Raw genomic sequence first — 22,323 nt, forward strand, 5'->3', positions numbered from 1 at the left:
AGAAGGATGGGACGGGGCACAGTGGGACAAACAGGAACGCAGACGTTCGACTGTGCTAAAAGTGTCGTCACTGGCGCGCTGCGTCACGCCTGCGGACAAGGGGTCCCACATTAAACACGGTGTGATGTATGTGTGGAAGCACCAGTAGGACTGTTCCCAAACGCTTTGGAGTGAGTCATGGACAAGAAACGCTCCTGCAGGAGTCTGAGCTGGGAAGGGAAAATAAAGAACATATTTAGATTAATGTGGGATTTGATTTAACTGGAGCAAATTGCGGTTATTTCATCCTACAGAGCTGTGGGAATAAACTTCAAACCAAAAATAATAATTAAAAAAACAATGATAATTATTTAACCTTCAAAAAGAAAGTTGAGGACCACCAGCCAGAAAAATTGTGATTATTTTTTTTATCAGCATGCTGAAAGACATCAAAGCTTGCACATTTTAATCTTGCACAATCCTTAGCGTTTTAAGGAAGTGCTAATGAAAAGACACCTGAGGACCATCTGAGACTGAATGGTTTGTCTTTTGCCATTGCCATGATCATTCTAGCACTTTGTACATTCTCTAAATCATATTTGTTTTCTTAATATCCTCATGACTTGAGGGGACGCCACACTTACAGGCACTTTGATATAGTGTACTTTTTATGTTTACCATTTGTTATTATGGACTTTTACTCTTATTTTTGATACTTCTTCAACTGCAAGTACACAGAGACTAAAGATACTGACGAGTGCAATTTTGTGTTTGTGCGTACAAACCAGGTCAATGAAATTGATTTGGACTCCATCTTCAAATTTATTTACGCAGAATGAGAAAATAATAAAATTGCAACCGACCGTTTGGTCTCTGAAGGATTTGAAGCTGCAATGAAAATGCAACAGTGGATGTTTACAGCCAGTGTAGTTGAGCTGGCAGCCTGTTGTTGTGGCTGCACTGACAAACCTCCATGTCCGCAGGGCAGCAGTACACTGCTTTGTCCCCAAACAGAGATGACTGTAAATGGCTGTGAGGAACAACAGGCGGCTGATGGACACCTCGAACACCCAAGGAGAGAGTGCACTCGGTGCTCTTGCCCCAGCCTGAGTGCATTCATTACAGCGTGTCTTATGTTTACATGTGACGAGCAACAGTCTGCAGCTGACCTTAAAAGACAAAACACCTACTGTAGCTGAGAGGTGAACCACCACTGCTGCTCATCAGTTGTTCTGCAGACAAACAAAAAAAACAAAAACAATGGCAGGGCACTTAAGTTGGTGGTGCCATTCCCTGGAAACTCCAATGCCGACTGTGATGGGACTGAGTTCACTATGAATCATTGGATGCACCAGCCATTGCCCACGCAGTTTATAGTCTGTTTAGGTTTAGTAGAATGCCAGGGTAATGTATTGACCGCTAATGCAGATGACTCAAGCCATAAAAGTACAGCCAGTGGGTACAAAGACATTTTCTCTTAAAACCCATCTGAGCTGATGAATCAGCACTTAAAGGTAAAGCGGACGTGGTGCTCGAAAACAATAGCGCCAGCCGCTGTTGCAATTTATTGTGATCTTTGTCTGGTAAGGAAACTATGCACACCGAGCAATGTGTGCTAACTTAAATTTTATGTTTTCTCAATAGCTGAAGGTTGTTTTTGTTCACTGCTGCCAGTCACTCAACTCTGGGACTTCAGGCGACCTCTTCCGCATCAACTGGATTATGTCAGGTAACCATCTGGAAAAGGGCCAATAGATAACATTTGGAAAGTGGAAGTCTTAAAACAAATGTATAACTAAGTTGGCAGTTAGTTAGTTAGTTAATTAGTTAGTAAGGTCTTTATTGTCGCATGGGGATAATCATTTTCACACGTCAGTCACATTAATTACAATATACATGTAGCGCTCCCCCAAACAGCTAAAAACCCTTTCCAATACATGTAACTCACACATAGACAAAATAATTGGACAAACATTCCGTATACACTTACGTTTAATTTTCTCTGTTAAACAAAGAGAGTGGAGCTGTAAGTTTAGTTGCAGCGTTACTAGGGCTGAGCCGGGAGAAGTACAGCTTTCTGCTCACTGGAAACGTCAGTGCACAGGTCTGTTGTCGGGGTCAAGGCAGTGCACAGATTTTGAAAAAGTCTGTGGTTTCTGTCAAATGTTGCTCAACGTGTCTTTTGTTATTGGAATTCTGTATCAAGCCCAAACCACCGTGTATCCTGAACCGCGAACAAAGTGGCCTAACACGGCGATAAACACCGTGGACACTTTTGTAATTCGTTTTATGTAAGAAGTTCATTCATGCTGAAAATATTAGTGTTTTCAAGTATGCAATACAATATGAAAAAATAAAATATGTTATGTAATTTAGGGTAACTGAATGGATGGAATTTCATGCAGGAAAACTCCCTCCATAAGTCCAAAACAGGGAAACACTTGCTGCTTACATGTGTTGAGCTTTAAATGCAGCTGGAGTGGAAGTCAGACGCAGCAAATGAAAGCAGTGTGTCTCAGCCTCTGTGGTGACGGGAAACAGGCTGAGAGACAAAACATCAAAGACCACCAGAATCTTATGACGCTCCCTGACAGAATCACAGTTGCAACTCATTTCAAACCTCAACACTGCTCATTTTTGACTCTGCTCAGGGTGCAGCCAATATTTCACTGTGATTGACTGACAAATGCCTCATCTGTAGTGTCTCTATTCACGTTTGGCTGCAGAACAACAATGCGAGTCGGTGGAGATAAGCACTGCCGCAGGAGACCGCAGACATTTTCTCTCAGAAAATAAGTTCATGTCGCCTTGCTGCGCTTCCTGGAAGAGACGTGACGCAGTTTATGGTAAAGGCATTTACACCTACAGCCTTCTGCCCCCAGGGAGAGGAACACTGTAATCGCTGTGTCGTTGAATAATATTTAGAAGATAGAATCGCTTTACAGTCCTCAAACTATTTGTACTGCCCATTCCTTTGATCTTAATCTTGACCATGTGTTGTGTATGAGTATAAATGTGTATGATGGCCTGGAGTATTTCTTAGAATACTTTTTTTCAATTAGTTTTCACTAGAGATGTATGGTGATCAAAGATCACGGCAGTGTGTCTGCATATGATTTCATTGCAATCCATTCAGTAGAGACATTTCATCAAGAACCACTAATGTGATCCTCCTGGTGCTTCCTCTTTTGAACTTGTTCTCTGTGTCTTGAGGACAGACGCTGTGCTTCCTGTTTGTGTCGGGTTTTCGGCTCTCACGTGAGAAAATTCCAAAGATGTTTTAACATGTATTCAGCCGGCAAAACAAAAGAGCGCAACGTTACTTTGCCTGAGAGTCAGAGAAAGCTCTGTGATGACGGCCCTGGACCGCGTTTGCGTCAAAAGGGAGTACAGAGGATTTTAATAGGGCGCATCAGACACTGCAGCTAAAGTGTGACCTCGCAGTAATCCAAGCAACATAGAGATGATGACACTGTGGGTGGGCCACATGGGCGAGATCAGGCATGGGCAAACTACAGCCCCGGGGTCCATATGCGGCCCGTTAAGCTTTTAAATCCGCCCCACCGAACTTGAAGAAATTATATTAACAGTAAGTAAGTCATAAAATAGCTGTATTTTATCCATTCTTTTAGCCTTTTAATAGTAATTTCAATAAAGAGCTTTTGTAAGAGATTGTTGTAACACTTTTGTTCATTTTCAATTGACTTTAAAGCACATGTTTTCTACATTTCCCATGATATTTTTTCCTCCTATGAGGTGGATTACCAAAACACTCCACCCATCTGCTCTCTGCCCTCAAATTTTCAAATTTTAGAACCCATTGTGGAACACCAATCAAAAAGTTTGCCCACCCCTGGGCTAGATAGATACTTTGAAACTGAAAGGCTGCACTATATTAAGACTTTCTTTGGGAGCTTGGCAAGCCAGACGTGCAGGATTTCAGAGCTGCAATCTCAGTGATGGCTCCAAACATCGCGCGAGTTATCCGCTGGATATTTTTGAAAAACGTCTGGGTCAAAACGAACAGGTGATCTGCAAAAAATTACCCTGGCATCCTTCGTGGAAAAGGCGCAGAGGGAAACATTCTCCGTGGAGTCAGTCAAACAAACAAAACTGACAAGACCAGAAACCAGCCACTTCCTTCAAATTATGCTCCCAAAACATGAGCTAACAAACATAAACTAACAAACTAACAATAACAAATCCGGCGTGTTCCTTGGTTGGAAAGCAAAAGATTTTCCAGTGAGGCTTTGAAACTTCTTTTTCATCCAACCCAGAGGTCACAAAGTTGTCCCAGCTCAAGGAAGAACATGTAATCCTTTAGATTTCAACGTGAACGTCCGTCAAAAACAAAACAAAACTCAGTTTGAAGGTTTTCTCACCACAACAGCCGACTTGACATCCATCTCCACGTGATGTATGTGGCAGGGAATTGTAATAAAATGTTGCCCGTGTATGTGAAGGGTTTTAACCAACGCGCAACACAATTGCATCCTAAAAGTGAGATCAATTATTGAGCACAGAAGCTCTGAAACAGGCCTGGTTCATGACTGCTTCATATCATGCTTCATATGTCTGTGCCGTTAAATAATCAAAGAGCCGTTTGCGTGAAGCTTAACGCCTCGATCGGTGTCAACCGTCACAGAGAATTGCTCACCTCTCAACGCGACCTATAAAAAACACTTTGTCTTCTTCGCTATCGCTGCTAAAAAAGAATTGTGGCTATGACCTCATGCTGGTTCCATTGAAACAGGAAATGTCGAGAACCTCTGTGTGCTGGGATGACACGCTAATCCCCTTGACGTTTTGCTGTGTTTACCACAGATTGAGTGCAAAAGCGGATTAAATATGGTATTTCCTTGCCCCAGGTTACTAACTTCTCTCTTGCTCTGCCAGCGGACCTGAACATTGCTGTTTTGAGCATTACTTGGGTTTTAAATCAATCCATCTAATTTAGAAGAGATTTATGAAAAATCAGGGATAATCTGACAGAAAAACCCTTCCCGTTTCTCAGGGTTACGACCAAAAAAAAAAGATTTGACACAATAATTTCTTTCTACATGCTGAAAGTGATTTGGTTGTGTCGTTTGCTGGGCCTCACCTGCAGCCGTTTCACCTGCAATAAGCTGAACCTGAACCGTTGGAGTGGGTTTACTGTGACCTCCGAATTGTGCTTATGGACAGTTTAATCTGTTCATTTATTTGCTTTACACCCATAAATAGGAGTTCAGTATGTGTAGCATCATGCGCCACCATAAAATCAACCCATCACAAACCAAAGCCGTGTCAGGGACTGTTACAAAAGTGTCTAATGTAAAATGGGATTTTGTATCTGTAGGAGTCTGGCCTTTTTATATTATCCGCCAATGAGCCTTCATCAGTTCCAACTTTTTAATTCCCTATGTAGAAAACCGGAGAGTTGAATAAGAACAACAGTGGTTTACCCTGAACTCGCACTGTACCAACCCACAATCAATCAGACTTGATTAAACTTGATATGTGCCTTGTTGGGTTTTTTTTGTTTTGGTTTTTTACAAAAAACATAACCTTGAACAAGTAATTTATCATGCGATGTGGTGATTGTGACAGGGCCAAATTTCTAAGGTCAGCATTAACTGTTGCCAATAAAACCTACAGAGGCAGAAAGTTAAAGTTTTTTTTTTTAGGGTGTTCTTATTTTAAAAAATGAGAACCAACGCTGTGGTGCACAGGGAGGAGACCACCCATACTTGTCCTGACGGATTAGCCTTCTTCTTCTTCTTCTTCTTCTTCTTCTTCTTCTTCTTAGTCTTCTTCTTCTTCCTACCTAAAAGTGGAAAAGCTTGTGTAAAGAAGTTCACAACCACAAATTGTTCTTCGAGTACATTTTAAAGAACATATAAGTTTCCCCTGTGAGTTCCTTTTCTCTCTAACTTCCATATTTCCCTCAGCTGTGTTGAGAAAACACCACTTGAGTCGAGGCCTCTTGGGAGTCACAAATAAGCCTATTGTCCATCCCCAGAGAGGGCTTTCACAGCACACGAGTCAGGCTGCTGCACGATTTCTGGAGAACCTCCCAGCAGACGTTAATACATCACCAGGGAAGTACGCAGCCTGACCTTTGACTCGCAGGAATCACCGTGATGAGCCGAGCCAAGCGCAGGATGTCAGAGCAGACGTGAACGACCCGGCAGGTGAGTCAGGAAGAGCCGAGCTGTTTGCAGTTTTGACCAGTGACATCCGCAGGTTTGGGGGGGGGGGTCTTTTTCTGTTCTTAACAGTAAACTAATGAGCTGTGTTTTCTCCACATCTCCAGCAGCAAAGTCTCAGCGTCAGACAGCTTCAGACACCGCCGTGATGCAGACGGAGCTGACAAATGGAGGCTCTCCTGCTCCGAGCCAGGCCGCTCCTGCTGGGACCTGGTCCCTCCCCAGCATGAGAGGTATGACGAACTGGATGTTGGACGTTGTTCTAAAAATGGGTCCCTGTAGATTAGAGGCCATTTGTATATTTCATTCATCCTGGAAAGAAGAAGCAAACGCCTGGTGTGGCCTAGTTCAGAATGTCCTCTGGTCTGACCTGCGGACTGTTTATTTGATGGGAAATTAGATCATTGTAAGGTAACTGTGCTTTGTTTTGTTCTCGTGTCCTAACTCTGTCCTCATGCAACTCTGGAATGTTTGCAGCTGCTCCAGCAGCAGAGGGTCGCTCTTAATGTTACTATGTGCACTTGTGTCTTACGGGAAACACACTTTGGAGCTACTTTGTCATGTAGATGAATGTCCATACAGTGTGCATTGCACCTCATGAGCCCTTGTGTTTTTTTTAAATATAAGTTTTAGCTTCCCACGCACAGGATTAACCATTAGCCACGATGATCAGCGAGGGCTTTATGAGAATGTGATCTCTTTGCCTGAGGCTGTAATACAATAAAGTAAGAGTGGCAGTCACACAGTGCTGGTAAAAAAAAAAAAAAAGAAAGAAAAAAAAAAGCTGGAGGATGGAACTTAAAGTCATGTCAAAGTAGTTGTGGCGTCAACAACACACACATTAAACAGATTGTAACAAAAAACAAGTGGAAGAGTCAAGTAAGGCCGGAGTTGGTTTGACAGCAATTTCAATAAAACGAGCGTGATCTGCTTGTAAACTGCTGCAATCCTGCGTGTACTGTGGGAATTTATGTTTACTACTTATTAACCACTTGTCATTTAATGTTTGGAACTTTTTTTAAAAGTTTTATCAATTCATAATACTTCCCTTCAACAAAAAAAAAAGTAAACTTTTGTCATAGCAAACCGTGAAACACTACCTTTTAAATATTAAGATTAAGAAAATAACTTTTGTACTCGAGGCAAAACTCTTTTGACAAATTGCAAGGAAGTAAATGATTTCTAGTAGAATTAGTCAAGTGAGGAGTTTGAGATTTGATTAGCAAGAAAAGTTTGAACATGCAGATCAGCAAAAAGATTTTGGTGTCACATGAGGCAACTAGTTAAACTGCTTTACTCTCTTGACGATGCTAACTTTATGTTTTTCGGCTCCACAGTTACAAACGCATGAGTTTGTCGATTCAACCGTCTTATCTTTCTGTCTCTCTCTCGAGTATTTCAAGGGCATGTAAGGTGTCATTGAATCCGTCTTTTTTGCAATCTTGCATGACAAGGAGGGATGAATGGATAACAGACACGCGCACACATTTTATAACGGCTTCCCATTGTAAAACTCAGCAGTTATTGAACCTGTAAAGCCATCACAGCTGACTAAAAACCTATTTCGATTCAAAGGAATCTCCTACCAAAGCAATAAAAATAAAAAAAATCACCAAGTGTGAACGAAATACAAGTCACAGATAGCCAGCAGTAACTTAACACATTTCCGGAAATGTATTAACGCATGAATAGGGGATTTGTCACAGATGTTGAAGAAACTGTCTATTTTCAGTAAACTAGCAGCTGCCCGCGATTTACCAGTGCAAATGTCCGCCGTGAGTTTCGGTGGCCAGTTAGCCTCAGCTTAACGTATCAGCTTGCAGGCGTTGCTCAACGCTGTCTATTTGTGCTGAGCATCAATCTAAACAGCCACCGAACACCAGTAAACTGTTACACAACGAAGAATGAAGCAGTTTAACAGGCGACCTTTGTTACAGCAACACATCCTGACATTACCACAATAACTAAATTGTTGTTTTCATTCCAGGAAATGACAGAGAGCGTTCACGAGGACCCCTCGAGCCCTTGCTCAGCATTTCTTGCGTGCGCACACACATGCACGAGGCGCGAATGAAACTGTCTCGTCCCTGTTGTGTATCTGTAAACACAGCGAACCTGCGCTCGCGCCTCACGTGTGCCACGAGTGCTGAGAAATTCAGACACACAAATACACAAACGCTTTTATTAAATCGTGACGCACAAACACAATTAGAAATTAATAGAGTAACACAAATACACAGCGTGTCCCTCTCTCGTATCGGACTTGACCCGTCATGGTTTCCTGTCCTCGTGTCTCTCAGCAGCGGCCCCCACCAACACAGGACCACGTTTTAGTGGAGACGGCGTCCGCTACAAGGCCAAGCTGATCGGCGTGGACCCCGTAACCGACGCTGAGGGAGACAAGATGTGCTTGGACTCCATGATGAAACTCAAGGTTACTCATCAACACACCCCTCCTTGACTTTTTGGATTGTGACCGCCTCGTATTTTTACAGTGTTACAGTAAATGTTTATATTCAGTTCCCTAAATATGTGGCAGTTATATTGATTTTCTACTTTTGGAAAAAATGTATGGAAAATTTTATCTGACTTAAGCAGAACATCTACCTGTTTCGGACAGTGTTAAGCAATTACTACTAAAACACTGAACAAATAACACAGTGCAGTTTAGGCGCATTCTGAATTTTCACCTGAAAGCCGAATAAACCTTTTTTTGTGAATCGAGCGTCTATCTAGGTGAAACACAAAGTGGTGAAGCCCACTCAAGGAAACTTGGAATGTGATGAGGCTAAACCTTTCATTCGTGTTCAAAGCAGACCATTTCCCCCCCTCCAGTTCATTCAGAGAACAAAAGACATGGCTTCTCCTCTCTAAGGGATATCCCTTTGGCTGACTGGTTAGCACGCATGGCTATTAGCCGGGAGTCTGAGTTTTCGAAGCCGACCCGGGCCCTCCTTACCTTGCCTCACATAGAAGAAGGCTGACAGTGCTGCTTAGGACTTGTCTCGATATCTCCAGTGTGATTGTGCTGCTCATTTAATCCTCTTCATCTTTTTGTTTGTCTATTAGGGCTTTGAACAAGCAGGAAGGCGACAGGGCAGACACAAACTGAAAGTCTGGCTCATCATTTCCTTCAGCGGCGTGAAGATCATAGACGAGAGAACTGGGGTAAGACTCCCTTCAGACCCTCTGGTTGCCCTCCTCCATCTCTTCACTCTGTTCTCAAAGTAGCGCCTCCCTAAAGCTGATGGCTATCTCGAAAATTCTTCATCTTTCTTGAATTTGACCGCGGATGCCATTATGGTTTTCCACTCGACAAAAACAAAAGTAGGGACTACTAGACAGACAGTGTAAACAACTGTCCTCGATCGATCTCCAAATGATTTTCCAATAGCCCGACTTTCCAAACAAGAGTGAGAGTGCAGAGTCTGTTTAGGTCACAGCAGGTCAACTTTGAATAAACGTTCCTCAAGTAAATATTTTCATCCTTTTTTTCAGGGAATATAGTCAAGTTTCTGCATTTTTCAGCCTATATTCCAAAAGAATCTGATTGCAGGTAATGGGGTGAAATGAAAACAGACCAAACATCTGCTCCTGATTCTGGCTACTTTATTTTAGAGATGGAAAACATCACAAACCTCTTCCTGCTCCGAACTTCCACTACAAAAAGCCAGCGAAAAGAGCAAAACAAAAACAAACCAAAAAAATGATAACACTACGAAAACCCACAGAATACAAATTCTAACTGGCTCCATTTTAAGGTTATGTAATGGTTCCACATTTTTTTTGGAGCTGTGCCGTGTTGATATACATATGTGCAATATGTTCTAAGTTTACATAAAACTAAGTCCACCTTGTCTGTTTTTCAGGCTGTTCTCTACGACCATGACAGGAAATTGATGAGTTCTCTGACGAGAGATGTTACTGATCCCAGAGCTCTGGCCTATGTCTACCAGCAACAAGACGCTTACTTGCTCTTCTACATTAAGACGGCCAATCTGGTGATGACACACATCCAGCACATCAACAATATATGGGGTTCTATGTCTGAGCCAAAAAATCCATTGAAGGAGGCTTGCACACGATAGTCCTTTATGTTCAGTGGTTTCAGTGTTTGTGGGAATTAAAGGTCCGATAACGTAGGAGAGGAGTCCAACCTTCATCTGCTGTACTTTTCAGAAAATATGTGTGAAAACGTTGAAAATAGACTGAGGTTTGATGAAAAGCAGAGATTAGTTTTATGTGATTCAAGAGTGAAAATCTCAGCACGTCCATCCTTCCCACAGTTTGCTTCCACACCGTCCTTTATATTAAAAACTACCCAGTGGTGAATTGAACTTTGGTGCAAGATTTGTGATCAACATTATTGTACCAATTGGAAATTGTTTGCTTTAACTGCACACTTTCTAATCTTTTTTTTTGTTTGTTTCCATCAGGCAGAGCCGGTTCTGTCCGACATCCAGCACGTTTGTCAGGCTGAGGACCAACAGACTCAGCAGAAACCAGCAGACGTGCCAACACAAGTTAGGAAAAAAAACATCTGTTTTGGTCGCCGGCATTCAGCAGGGCCTCTTTTGTTTCCTTAACTGTGGGTTATTTTGTTCTTAGAAAGATGTCGTTTATTTTGTTTGCAGAACAATTCCTCACTTTTCCTAAACCACAGTCCAACCTCTGCAGCTGAGGTAGGTAAAAAACATTTCAGTGTTAATCACATCAGAAAACCTCAGATCATTTTTGGGGGTAAATCTGCTCTGATTGAGTTGTTTTTCAAAGTGGGAGAGATCTCACCCTAACTTACCCCTCCACCCAAATGTACTGCTGTTTTCAGAGGTCGGAATTGGAAGATATATTTAATCCTCAGCCGGATCAGTCTAACCCGGTATGTACAGCAACAACGCAATATGTGTGAGGCCCAGAAAAGATGAATAGCTCCCAATGAACAGACATAAATGCAAGGGGAGGGCACAGGTGGGCACAGGAAGTGAATTTAAAAGACGTGTGAGTGTGAATATTTCAACCTCTCTGCATCCCATTTGTCATCCGGAAGGCCTCTCCCAGTAGCCAGCTGATGGATGCCTTCACTGTGCAGTCGCCCGCCCAGAGTCTGCCTGGCAACCAGCCCGGTGAGTTGCCACATCCAGTCCTGTTGTTCCCCTGAACTGCAGCACCTTGACAATAGCGCCAGCTTCTTAAACTCCTAAATTCTAGTTCTACTTTGTACCAGTGGTACCAGTTGTGTCGAAAAAGCACTTGACCACACACACACTTGTGGTGTTTAACTTTAAGCTCCCAAAATTATTAATTTTATTGCAATTTGGTTATCTCAGATATTTTTTTCCTCAGATTGATTTTCTCAGAAGGATTTCTCTCTGGAATTAAATATGAACAATGATGAACTTGGCAGCCAACACATACATTTCAAATATGTAGAACAAAAGCTTGAAAACCTTTTATATACATCTTTTTTGAGTGTTTTTTTTTTTTTTTTTTTTTACATAATATTATATATTTACATTCCTCTCTAGTCCATCATGTTATACTATTTAATTATTTATTTACTTATGCTTTATTCATTCATTCATTATTCGTTATGTTATACTTTTTTATTAGTGTGTTGAATGAAGCATACGGTTCCTCTGTCTCTGTGGTAGACATACATTTCGTAAGCACTTTCCTCTGTGCATACATCTGAGCATCAACACACACAAAAGTCTGCAACACACTCAAAGTACTTGAGTGTGTTAAACATCATGAGCTATTACAGCCAAATGGCTCTTTGCCTCTCTTTGACCTGGAAGTTTCCCATGATCCCCCAGTTTGGTGGCCGGTCAGTGTGCTCTTGTGGAGAACACTGATTCCCAAGACAAGAGCCAAGTTCCAGGCACATTCTTAGATGATGTACGGCTGCATGTGCTGCATTTGCTGACTAGAAATTTATAGCCAAGGTTTAATTTGTCTCTCAGCACTTGCTCAATTCCCACAGTGAAGGATCTCTTATCTCAGCCCCGCCCCCTGTCTGTTGTAAGCAAAAAACATTGAAACACACACAGCCAGTGTGTTTGACGAATCACATTGATGGATGACAATGTCAGCAGGGTTTGAATGCATAGAGAGGTCGACATTCTGCACTCCTGTCGTTACATAATCAGTGAAAATGAACTTTTTCTGCACAAAGTTGCAAAACAATGCAGCTGGATGGCTGAGACTGCAAGTCTAAAATATTGCTAATCTTTTTCGGTCTCTGACAAAAGCAGAATGTGAAACAAAAAAAGAAGAGAAAATAATTACTGGAAAAGACTTCAAGTGCAGTTGTTGCTAAAGATTCTGCAGCAGTGACTACATTATCAAGTGGGTGGTCTTTTCACATTGAAAGAAGACCTACGAATAAAAAATGGGTTTCTTTGCTGAATGAATAGCTATGATGTCAAATATCACGTCGACAAGGACCAGTAGTTGTTAACTGGATCACTTGATTTAACCCAATTAAGAGGTGTGGTATTCTATTGAAAGTAAAACGAAAAGACAACAACAACAACAACAACAACAACAACAACAACAACAAAGCTTTTCATTTTAAATAATTTATTAGTTTATTTATTTGGAATAGTTAGTTTTACACTCCATAGCAAATAGAAAAGAAAACTCTACTTTTAGAGCAAATCGGGGCATAAAATCTAATACAACAGTCTAAAACAATGACTCTGTATGTATACATCAGCCTTGCAGCCTTGCTTTTTCAGTGCAGGAGCAAATAGCATACCAGACCAATTGTGAAGAAACGCTTCTCCTGTGTTCTCAGAGCCTCCGAAGCCAATGCTGTCCAACTCTCAGATCCTCTCCATATACCCCAACTACCCAGCAGGGGGCTCTCCTCACTCTGCTCACCCTCCTTACCCTGTGACAGCCATGCCCTGGGGGCAGCCGCAGCAGGGCCTTGTGGGAAATCAGTGGGCGGGCCCAGCTGTGGCTCCCTGGCCCGCAGCAGCGCCTGTGTGGGGATCAGCGGGCCAACCCGTCCATACTCAGGGCCCCCCAGCTGGGGCCACGAGCGGAGGGGACACCCCCACCTCACCCATGGCTGTCAACGGCTTCCCCTCCCCTTTCAATATGACCGCTAATGCTCCTGAACCGGTGCAGCCCACCTCACCTCAGCTTCTGTGAACTAGAGATCATTGTTGCTCGGCTTAAAACATGACAGAAAACTTGAGTTGCTTTTAATTAGACTGACAGATTTTTGTCCATCGGTGTTTCCATGACTTTAAAAAAAGATTTAAGCCTGTCTGATTAAGACTTCTTTGTATTTTTTTCACAATCCGGGGTAATGTAATATTTTGAATTGTGTTAAACATTTGGATTTGTTTTGAATTTCAAAGCGGACCAACATGGTTTTATATCAACAAAAACATACAATTACATTTAATACGTTTGACCTATTTAGTTGATTCCTTTCTCAAATGACATTTGAGGAATTGCAGTCCCAGCTGACGTTTACAGTGTGTAAACATTTATTTTCTTCGTCAACAATGCCCAATCTGCTTCACACACTCAAATTCTTTATTTCGCCATGATTGTATTTCAGTTGTTAAGTATAACATCAACAAGTTAGCATTCATAGCGTGCTGCTCGGGTCTTTGCACAGTTTCTGCACAGAACATAATATTGTGAAAGAAAATATCTTCAAAGCTGAAAAAAAAAAAAAAAAAAATCCTTCCACTGTCTTTTTCATTTCCTTCTTTCTTTAGTTTTCTTCTGATTAAAGAAGCGTGATAAATCCTGGTTTTATATGAAATGTTCTCCTGGTGCTGTACTTTGAATTCATGACTTTCTAATCCAACACAGTCTTGCCTGGATCCTTGGCTCTGCGGCGTCTGCTGCGTTTGTGCTAATGTCCGTGACCACGCTGCCGTTTAAAGCAGTAGAGCATTTCCTCATTCACTCTGGCTTTAGAACCATGCAGGTGTTTGTACAATAGCGTCAGCCTGGATACTGATTCACTGCCAAACATGGGTGACTTTTTTCATCATTAAAACACCGCTAAGGGAAAACATGGTGAGAACTCTTTGATTTTTAACATTGTTAGTCTGTAAGTTATTTTGAGGATGGGAGGACCTGCTTCTCTTTCACACAGGCTTTCTCGTTGTGGCTGTTCTATATGGAGGTCTCTGTGAATATCTTGGCCACTTTTTTGACTCGCTTTTGATTTCATGCTCAGTTTTTTTTTTTTTTTTTTGAGTTTTGAGTTATTTATTTGAGTTAATTATGCTTAAATCTAGAATCGAACATCTGATCACAATTTCAAACGTTTTATTGTGGTTTGAGTTGCCTTAAAAAAGCTCATGACCTGGTGTGTTAACTCAGTAGGCATCCCTGGCAGATACAGAAATGTCTTCAACTACATTTCTTTAATATCATCATTTTCACAGGAAAGGGGGGGAAGTTACATTTTAACAAAGGGAAAGGTTGTGCTGCCACCATTGAATGAAAGTGGGACATCAGAGCTTTCACAAGTGGTTTATGATTCACAATGGAATGAGGATATGAAAAAAATGGTGGAGAAAAGTGTCACTTGAGATTTTTTTCTCCCATTTTAAATGTTTAAAATTGTCATACACAGCAAATGATATGGTCACAACCAGTATTCTCTTTTTCATATTTCAACGACCAGAAAGAAAAATATGAGTTTTAATTCAAGGTGCGCCCACTCAGCTGCAGTCCGTGGCGAGAACTCACAGTCTGCACTCTGCCATTCGCCCACTGGCTGTGAAACCCATTGTGTATGTTTGTGCGCGCGTATGTCCTCGTCTGCTCTTTGTGGTGCATAGAAGAAGTGTTTTTCAGTTTCTCTTGTTCCATGCAACGAGAGGTAGCGCAGCCCCAGAAGCTTATTGGTGCAGGAGCCGCCGTCTCTATGTCAACAGCCGCAGGATGCTGGCCGAGACGCAAAAGCGTGTGGTTGTGCAGCACTTCCTGCTCTTCGTGTCACATTCTCCTCTGAGATGATCGTCATTTGGCACCATAAAAGTTCATCATTTTCCCATTAACCGTTTCAATGATTTCTGAATGGTGCCCCGATTGATGCTCCACGATCACATTTGTACAAATTTACTACAGCTTTGTTTCAAAAATGGGCGATTTTGGCCATGTTTAATAAGAAATATCGTGCTAATCTAGAATTAGCCTTTCAAAACTGTCTGTCATGTTCTGACCAGTGACCACATGTAGCAGCACCGCTTCCTGAGGCGCATGGAGCAAGCGGACCTCCTCAGAAATGATTAAACCCTTGTAATGCTTCTCTGTGTGTGGGCAGAAAGTCGCAGTGTCAACAAAGGAGTCAACTTGTGAGGTGACTTTGAGTTTGTTCCTTAAATGGATCTCTTGACCCCAGTTTGTACATTTACGCTGATACTATAAAGTGGACAAGGTAGACTGTTCATTGAGTTTTGCCTTGCACTCACTCACAAGTGACTTGTTTTAACCAAGGACCTGTAAAAAGTTCTGAAATCTTCTCTCAAAAAAAACAAAAAAAACATATTGACACTTTTTAGCATTGTAAAAGTTTCTGATTTTCACAATTTAAAAAGACTAAATCCATTTAAGGAACAAACTCAAAGTCACATCACTGAGTGACTCCTTTGTTGAAGAGGTTTGGTGGATGGCTGCAAAGTTTTAATCGCAAAGTTTTCTCAAATGTCTCTCCAGAAGTTGTTCACAGAGACATTGCTTCTCGCCCGCAGACAAGCGTTGCCGCGCCGCAGGAAGCGGTGCTGCTACATGCGTCGTTGCAAAGATAGCACAAGGTGGTGGCGGGGAGGGGGCGGGTTTGGTAGGCGGCGTGTTTGTTTGCGTGGGGGGGCTCGGGAGAGGGGGGGGGGCAATGCCTTGCTCTTCTGCTAACTTCCTGCTCGAGAAAACAGAGTGACTGCACTCTGCACTTTCTGACTCCTGTTGGTTGCCACAGGAGGAGAGCTTTGACGTCAAGGCTCTGAGGGCCAGGTTCAACAACCACGCCGTCGCCTTGGACAGCAGCAGCCGAGACAGCAGCTCCCCGAAGTCTCCACGGCCGGCATTCGGGAAGTCGGTGCTCCCGCAGGTGACGGACAGCGACCTGGCCCACCTCCGACTGTCTCCGACCGTCCCCTCCCCTCCGATGGCCTCTCCGGGCCCCGGGCGCCTCCCGAGGCCAGACCCACCGGCGCCCTCCTTCGCGGCCAAGGGTGCCCCGCCGCAATGGACTCCGCCGCCCCAACCTGGAGCGAGGCCGGGAATCCCATTGCCAGGCGTCAGCAAGGTGAAGCAGATGGTGGACGCCCAGCAGAACAGATCCAAGCAGCAGCAGAGGGCCCCGGTACCCATGCTCGTCCCGGGACCGCTTCAGGCCTCTGTACGGGCCTCAGCGTCCTCTGCCCCACTGCAGCTGAGACGGCAGCCTCAGCAGAGGCCCCCGGCAGACGTGACCCCGCTGAGGAGACCCCTGCCACCAGAAGGACCCCTGCCTCTGAAACCGAACCGACCTCCAAGGGTCAACATAGAACCTTTCCTCAGGTTCAGGCATAAGCCTGCACCCCAAGAGCCAACAAAGACAGACGGTGAGTCTCACGCGCAATTTAAAAAAAAAAAGAAATTGCAGGTTTGAGACCATGTGGGACTTTTCCTCACAAATAAGAAAGTCCACAAGACCCACTTCAACTTTTAGGGTTGGCTTTTTTCCCCATCTAACCCTGTCTAAAAATAATTAACCTGATAAAATTGGTGGATCGTTAATGTGTCGCACAAAAACTCTCAAAAAGTGAGTTAATTTCCTGCCTGAGTGCTTTTCTGCTTTACCCGCTCAACATGCAGTGTGGGAGAACATCATACATTTCTAACCGCTGGTTGATTATTTCTGTCTATCCACTGCAGCACAAAGGTTCAGCTGTACTTCTCATGTGTCATGAAACGCCACCAATGAACTCACATGAACAATACAACATGTTGAGCCAGTGAATAGAATATTCACTTTAGGTGGTAACATACTGAATTGATGTAGATTTTTGCGGATTATTTGTCGCACACTGATACACAGCCTCTGGTTCTCCATGCAGGTTCTTCAGTCTCTGAAAGGAGAAAAAGCTCTTTGGTTTCCGTCAGCAGCCCTCCACAGCCACCCCAACGTTTCAACAAACCCAGGCTGCCACGCCAAGTGGCCTCCATGTTAGTATCCGATCACAGGGCGGGCTTCAACAGAATAGGTTCACAGCCACAGTGATTTGTGAAAAATCAGTCATGTGTGAATATGAAGGGGCAAAATAAGTTGCACAAGTCGAGTACAGAGCTTTTAAATGTTTGCAGCCTCCAGGTGTTAAACAGAGTAATATTAACATTATAAGAACATAATGCTTTGCCTCAACACTTGCAAGTTCACACGTGTCAGGAGGTTCACATATTCAGCTTGTCCAAATTATGTGATGTATTAAATTGTTCAAATGAGCATCATGGTACCGTAACTTCATTTTCTGTTGTTGTTGTTGTTGTTGTTGTTGTTGTTGTCGTCCTCCTCCTCCTCCTCCTCTGCAGAGACATTGACAATGACCAGGAAACCTATGACGACATTGCAAGCTTCGAGAAAAGCGGTATGAGTCCATTAGTTCATCGTTTTAGGTCCAGGTCGAGGTGTTTTTGAAATCATATGTTCACTTTGCTTGTCTTGTCATGTGTTTGTATCGTGTGACATCACAGATTCTTGGAGCGATGGTTCACAAGGCTTAAACGGGGTAGGAACAAAAACAAAAAGCTGAAATATAAGAATAGAAAGCAAATATAAGACTCATTTAAAGCATCTAAGGATACGATTTAATATTATTGCATTGTAATCAGTCAGGAGAACTTTACATTTGAACCTGGTGATGATTTAAATGTCGTTCACACATGTCCACTGTGCTGTTCTACACTAATGTGTGCAATAGCGTGCTTTACGTTACATCCTGAAATGTTTCTTTCCTCCCGCAGGATAACGAGGTGTACGAGGCTATTGATGAGTAAGTATTTACCTCTACATTTACCTGTGTATGTACATGAAGCACGAAGATCTGCCTAAAAGTAGCAGAGCCTCTGCAATAATGGGCACGATGGTGCTTATTTTATTTCTGCTTTTATTGCTTTTATTTTTGCAGCAGCCTCTCATGTTGTGACATCAGCGCTGCCGCATTCTACATATAGTGCTACAAAATAGAAAGACTTATTCTGGCCTTTACATTCTTGTTTCTTCCAAAGGCAGGAGGATATGGGGGCTAGTGAAACCATGAGATAAAACAAATGTAGGCCTGAGGTGCAGAGTCTCAATGCTTGTTGTACATCACTAAACTGACCTGTTTGAGATGCGTTTTGTTGTTCGGGGTGTTTCGTTATGTTTGCCTCGCATGCATATTTTTTCAGATTTAAAAGAATGTGGTCATTAGGACAAAGACAATAGAAATGTCAACCTGTCTCTGCTGGATGAATCGCTGTGCAATCCCTCATTTTGTGTGCAATTGTACTGATTCTCCCATTTTGATTAACCGACATGAAAATGAAAACTGCAGGTTTTTCCTATAAAATGTCTTCTGGCGCAGGTAAACTTTCTTGTGGCATTTTCGTTTTGATGTTTCCTGTGGCAAACAGATCAAGGTTGCAGTTCCTTGCATGCCTTGCTTGTTGCTTTGATGAAGCAGTATGTTCACACCCCCTTTGCTGTTTGCTTCTAGTTTTAAATGAGCAGTGCAAAGAGTGAGTAAAAGTGCAGAACAGGTACAAGAATGCAAAAGTGAGCTTGTCTGTGGATTGTGTAGAAATTACCCGTTTCGCCGCCAATCAACAAGGCTGCAAATGTATTGTCAAGACAAATATATCTCATTTTGCCCTTGCACCAGGGACCAGGTCGAAGCAAACCTGTTGAAGGCCGAGAAGATCTACAGCAAAGGAGCAAACAGTCAACAGCCGCCGAAAATAAATCTAATGGAGCAACAGAAACACAAAAATGAGTTGAGAAAGAAATTTCAGGTAACTTCATTGTTGTAAATTGTGAGATTAATACCGAAATAGTCAGAATCCTGTACTGGAAACAACTCAGTAACATCATCTTCTCACTTTGTAAACTACGAGTGCACACCTTTAATTCTAAGTCAAACAACACAGAAAAGACAATTGCTTCACAGTGCTGGTAATTCAAGACCTCTGTTTCTCTCCCTCTCTAGTTGGAAGGACAGGCGGAGGTGCTTCACGTTGCACGAGTGCGTCACAGCTGGAGCGGAGAAGGGCCGCTGGATATGGACGTGCGGCAAGATGACAGAGTGGATATCATCCGAGTGAAGAACAATCCAGGAGGGAAATGGCTGGCACGCTCCGTCAGCGGAAACTGTGAGTTAAATCGCACAGAGAGACGTTTGAACTTCTCCCAGCAGCGTTTCTTTCAAGGTGGACTGATGACAACTTTGTGCTTCTTAAACTGTGGACGATACTTAACTCACCGTGTGAAACAAAATAAACAAAAATGCTATTTAATACAAACTGGAGTTTTTTTCTTTTAGCGTTCAAAATTTGATGCTAGATCCCATTTTTATAATCTGGCCCACGACTCTACGTCAAGAAAGATCCGGGGGGAAAATTCTCATCTGTTTATTATTTATTTCACTTCCTCCTACAGTAAAGAGCACAGGCTTAAAAACATGTGGGTGGGGGGGGGGGGGGGGGGACTTGGAATGTGACTGCTCAAACTCTTTGTCCATCCCATCAAACATGGAGAATTGGACTACAAGTTGAGTTGGTTAGAAACAGCCTGATGCCTCCTATTAGTGCGAGTGATTACATAAAACACATGTCGCCTGGCCTCAGTGCATTTCTCGCTTCTTCTTCTGTGTGAAAATACCATTCAGCACTGGTAAAACAGTTGTAGCTGCCTCAGCCACCCTATTTCTCTTTTACTTATACTTTTTTGTTACTGGAGCAGTTACTTCCAGCTTAGACCGGCGCTCGGAGAGATTCCAGACTTACAGACGGCAAACCTGTCTGTGGTATCACAAATCAATGCCACAGAAACTCACCAGCATCGCCCTGAATTTTGTTTTTTGCTGCACAGACGGATACATCAGCAACACGTGTGTGGATATCGACTACGAGGCAGTGAAGCGCTCCTTGCTCAAGTCCCAAAAAAAGGACATTTCCTCCCTGCCACCACCTCCACCAGACCCTCCACAGTTAAACGCAGACCTCAACAGAGACAGGTACAGCAGACAGTTGATGATCTAATTTTTGTTTTGGTTTCATTTTTTCAATCTTGTACAAAAAAATAAACAAGATTACACAAGAGACACACAAAGAAGTGTTTTACATGTAGATTTAGCTAATGTTGGTTGTTTGTGCCTTTTTTTTTTTAACTATTTTTTTTCTCTAATCCGCAGCCTCAATGAAGATGAAGGTAGGTCAAAAATAACACCACATACCTCAGTTTTAGATTTTAAGTCATATCAAATTAAATATCGAACTGTTTAATGTTATCTCTTTTGTGGAAAATTAAGACTTGTTTTGAAGTATTTTTAGACTTTAAATGTCATTCAAAGATTACCAGTTTGAGCATTCCCACATGATTTGCTGTACATTACCTCTTTGTCCCAGCATTTAATGAGTGACTATAAGACACACTTTCTATTCAATATATTTCCCTCAAGCACAAGTGTTGATATAGCTCTGTTCTGTCGTCAGATGACTACGATGATGTTGAGCCACTGCCAGGGGATTTTCCCCCACCTCCATCTGAAATCAGGTATCCACTGACTGTTAGACAACAGCAAGTGAGATATTAACAGTTAATATCTCACTTAACAAATTGTATATGCATACCAAAGTTCCTTCCAGTATTCACTGAGAACTCAACGATATTATTCTGTATTGACATATCCCAAAGGCTCATCAAGCTCGTTGCTACATTTGTAAATCACTGGGTTTTTTCTTCTTCTTCTCTTTTTAGCACAGATCCCAAGATAGCCAAGGAGCTCAAAAAGAAATTCAAGGTGAAACAATGTCACACATCACATGAAATAATATTCACTGTCCACCATTGATTTTTTTAAGGAGCTCATGAGGCTTTGTCTACCGGCAGTATGAAGGTTCTCTCAAGGCACTGCACACCATGATGGTGGATCCTAACGGCATGATAAAAAAGCCAGGTGCGAAAGATCTGTCCGTGATTCGTGGGGAAGTTCTGGACATCATTCAACTCACAAGCACAAAGAAAGCTTTGTGTCGCAACCAGTATGGAAAATGTATGTCTTTTCTTATTTTTACTCTCACTGTATCCTGATGCATGTAAAGGTTCCAGTGTTAAGACTGAATAATCTTTTTTTCCAATTAATAGATGGTTATGTGTTAAGATCACTTCTTCTTCAGCTGTAAGTTATCATTTTTGCTCTAACATACCACCAGTTCAATTTAATTCAGCTACATCTATGATTACGTTCATAGCAAATATAACCGATGGCCGTAATCATGGAAGGATGATTATTCCAAATGTTTTCTTTGTAGGGAAGGAGATATTTATGATGATGTGGACTATCCCAATGGTGAGTGGTCTTTGTATTTTGGTTCTATGTATATATACACGTATACACATATGTATATGTATATAAATATAAAATGCCATGGAAAAACTTGTAAGTTGTGTTCAAATCATTGACTTTTGAACATGTGTTTTTTGCAGACATTTATGACAACGACACTTAACACATGGATTTAGATTTTGAGAAAATCGCATCAAACTTATAACTCGCGCTCTGGGACAGAGGGGACCTGCCATAAAAATGGAAACTTGTGGATGAACATTTTTGGATTTTTTTTCTTCCTTCCATCACTTAATTTCCGCAATACACCAGCAGGCTTCAAGTGACAAATGAGGTCTAACTCACAAACTAGCTAATATCAAACTATGAAGAAGATGGACCCACATACACAAACTTTCAAATTCATATACTGCAACTTACAAACTCACAAACATATCAGCTTGTTTAGAAAACCAATACACTATACAAGTTGACCCTTTTGCTTAAGTTCTATAATAATGTGTAAAATAATTTAATAAACTTTTTTTTTGTAATTGTGTTTCTATGCTATTTTTTTCTATTGTTATGCTTTTAAAAAAAATGCGTGAGAA

The 22,323-nt window shown here is 42.1% G+C and overlaps 2 protein-coding genes across 5 annotated transcripts; both read left to right on the forward strand.

The window, feature by feature from the left end:
• The first annotated feature begins 5,902 nt into the window (after positions 1 to 5,902).
• LOC142885886 (uncharacterized) lies at positions 5,903 to 13,826 on the forward strand. 2 transcript variants are annotated; one of them, XM_076022665.1, is made up of 10 exons: positions 5,903 to 6,152; positions 6,275 to 6,400; positions 8,468 to 8,601; positions 9,237 to 9,335; positions 10,037 to 10,168; positions 10,604 to 10,690; positions 10,802 to 10,849; positions 10,996 to 11,046; positions 11,215 to 11,290; positions 12,967 to 13,826. In XM_076022665.1, the coding sequence occupies exons 2-10, from the start codon at positions 6,316 to 6,318 to the stop codon at positions 13,326 to 13,328; spliced, it is 1,074 nt and encodes a 357-aa protein (XP_075878780.1). In that variant the 5' UTR covers positions 5,903 to 6,152; positions 6,275 to 6,315; the 3' UTR covers positions 13,329 to 13,826. The 2 variants fall into 2 exon arrangements, with proteins under 2 accessions (XP_075878780.1, XP_075878781.1); XM_076022666.1 differs by having other exon boundaries at positions 8,471 to 8,601.
• Positions 13,827 to 13,852: 26 nt separating this feature from the next.
• On the forward strand, positions 13,853 to 22,266 carry LOC142885885 (FYN-binding protein 1). Of its 3 annotated transcripts, XM_076022662.1 has the most exons (15): positions 13,853 to 14,216; positions 16,126 to 16,753; positions 17,249 to 17,357; positions 17,721 to 17,776; positions 17,883 to 17,917; positions 18,153 to 18,181; positions 19,052 to 19,181; positions 19,376 to 19,538; positions 20,257 to 20,401; positions 20,863 to 20,940; positions 21,145 to 21,187; positions 21,277 to 21,439; positions 21,532 to 21,565; positions 21,699 to 21,736; positions 21,874 to 22,266. In XM_076022662.1, exons 1-15 carry the CDS (start codon positions 14,214 to 14,216, stop codon positions 21,894 to 21,896), a joined length of 1,677 nt encoding a protein of 558 aa, XP_075878777.1. In that variant the 5' UTR covers positions 13,853 to 14,213; the 3' UTR covers positions 21,897 to 22,266. The 3 variants fall into 3 exon arrangements, with proteins under 3 accessions (XP_075878777.1, XP_075878779.1, XP_075878778.1); XM_076022664.1 differs by lacking the exons at positions 21,532 to 21,565; positions 21,699 to 21,736; positions 21,874 to 22,266 and adding an exon at positions 20,579 to 20,595 and having other exon boundaries at positions 20,880 to 20,940; positions 21,150 to 21,187; positions 21,277 to 21,416; XM_076022663.1 differs by lacking the exons at positions 21,532 to 21,565; positions 21,699 to 21,736; positions 21,874 to 22,266 and having other exon boundaries at positions 21,150 to 21,187; positions 21,277 to 21,416.
• The last annotated feature ends 57 nt before the right edge of the window (positions 22,267 to 22,323 follow it).

Source organism: Nelusetta ayraudi, unplaced genomic scaffold (assembly GCF_046127955.1).
Source record: "Nelusetta ayraudi isolate G7.1 ecotype Tasmania unplaced genomic scaffold, CSIRO-AGI_Nayr_v1 ptg000013l, whole genome shotgun sequence".
In the NCBI taxonomy this organism is placed as follows: Eukaryota; Metazoa; Chordata; class Actinopteri; order Tetraodontiformes; family Monacanthidae; genus Nelusetta; species Nelusetta ayraudi.

Bases quoted from the DNA above. Each gene is read 5' to 3' on its own strand.
- LOC142885885 (XM_076022662.1), top strand. The intron at 19,539-20,256 runs GTGAGTTAAATC...TTTGCTGCACAG, and splicing joins ACGCTCCGTCAGCGGAAACT to ACGGATACATCAGCAACACG. The intron at 20,941-21,144 runs GTATCCACTGAC...TTCTCTTTTTAG, and splicing joins CCACCTCCATCTGAAATCAG to CACAGATCCCAAGATAGCCA.
- LOC142885886 (XM_076022665.1), top strand. From the start codon at position 6,316: ATGCAGACGGAGCTGACAAATGGAGGCTCTCCTGCTCCGAGCCAGGCC. The intron at 9,336-10,036 runs GTAAGACTCCCT...TCTGTTTTTCAG, and splicing joins TCATAGACGAGAGAACTGGG to GCTGTTCTCTACGACCATGA. The intron at 11,047-11,214 runs GTATGTACAGCA...GTCATCCGGAAG, and splicing joins AGCCGGATCAGTCTAACCCG to GCCTCTCCCAGTAGCCAGCT.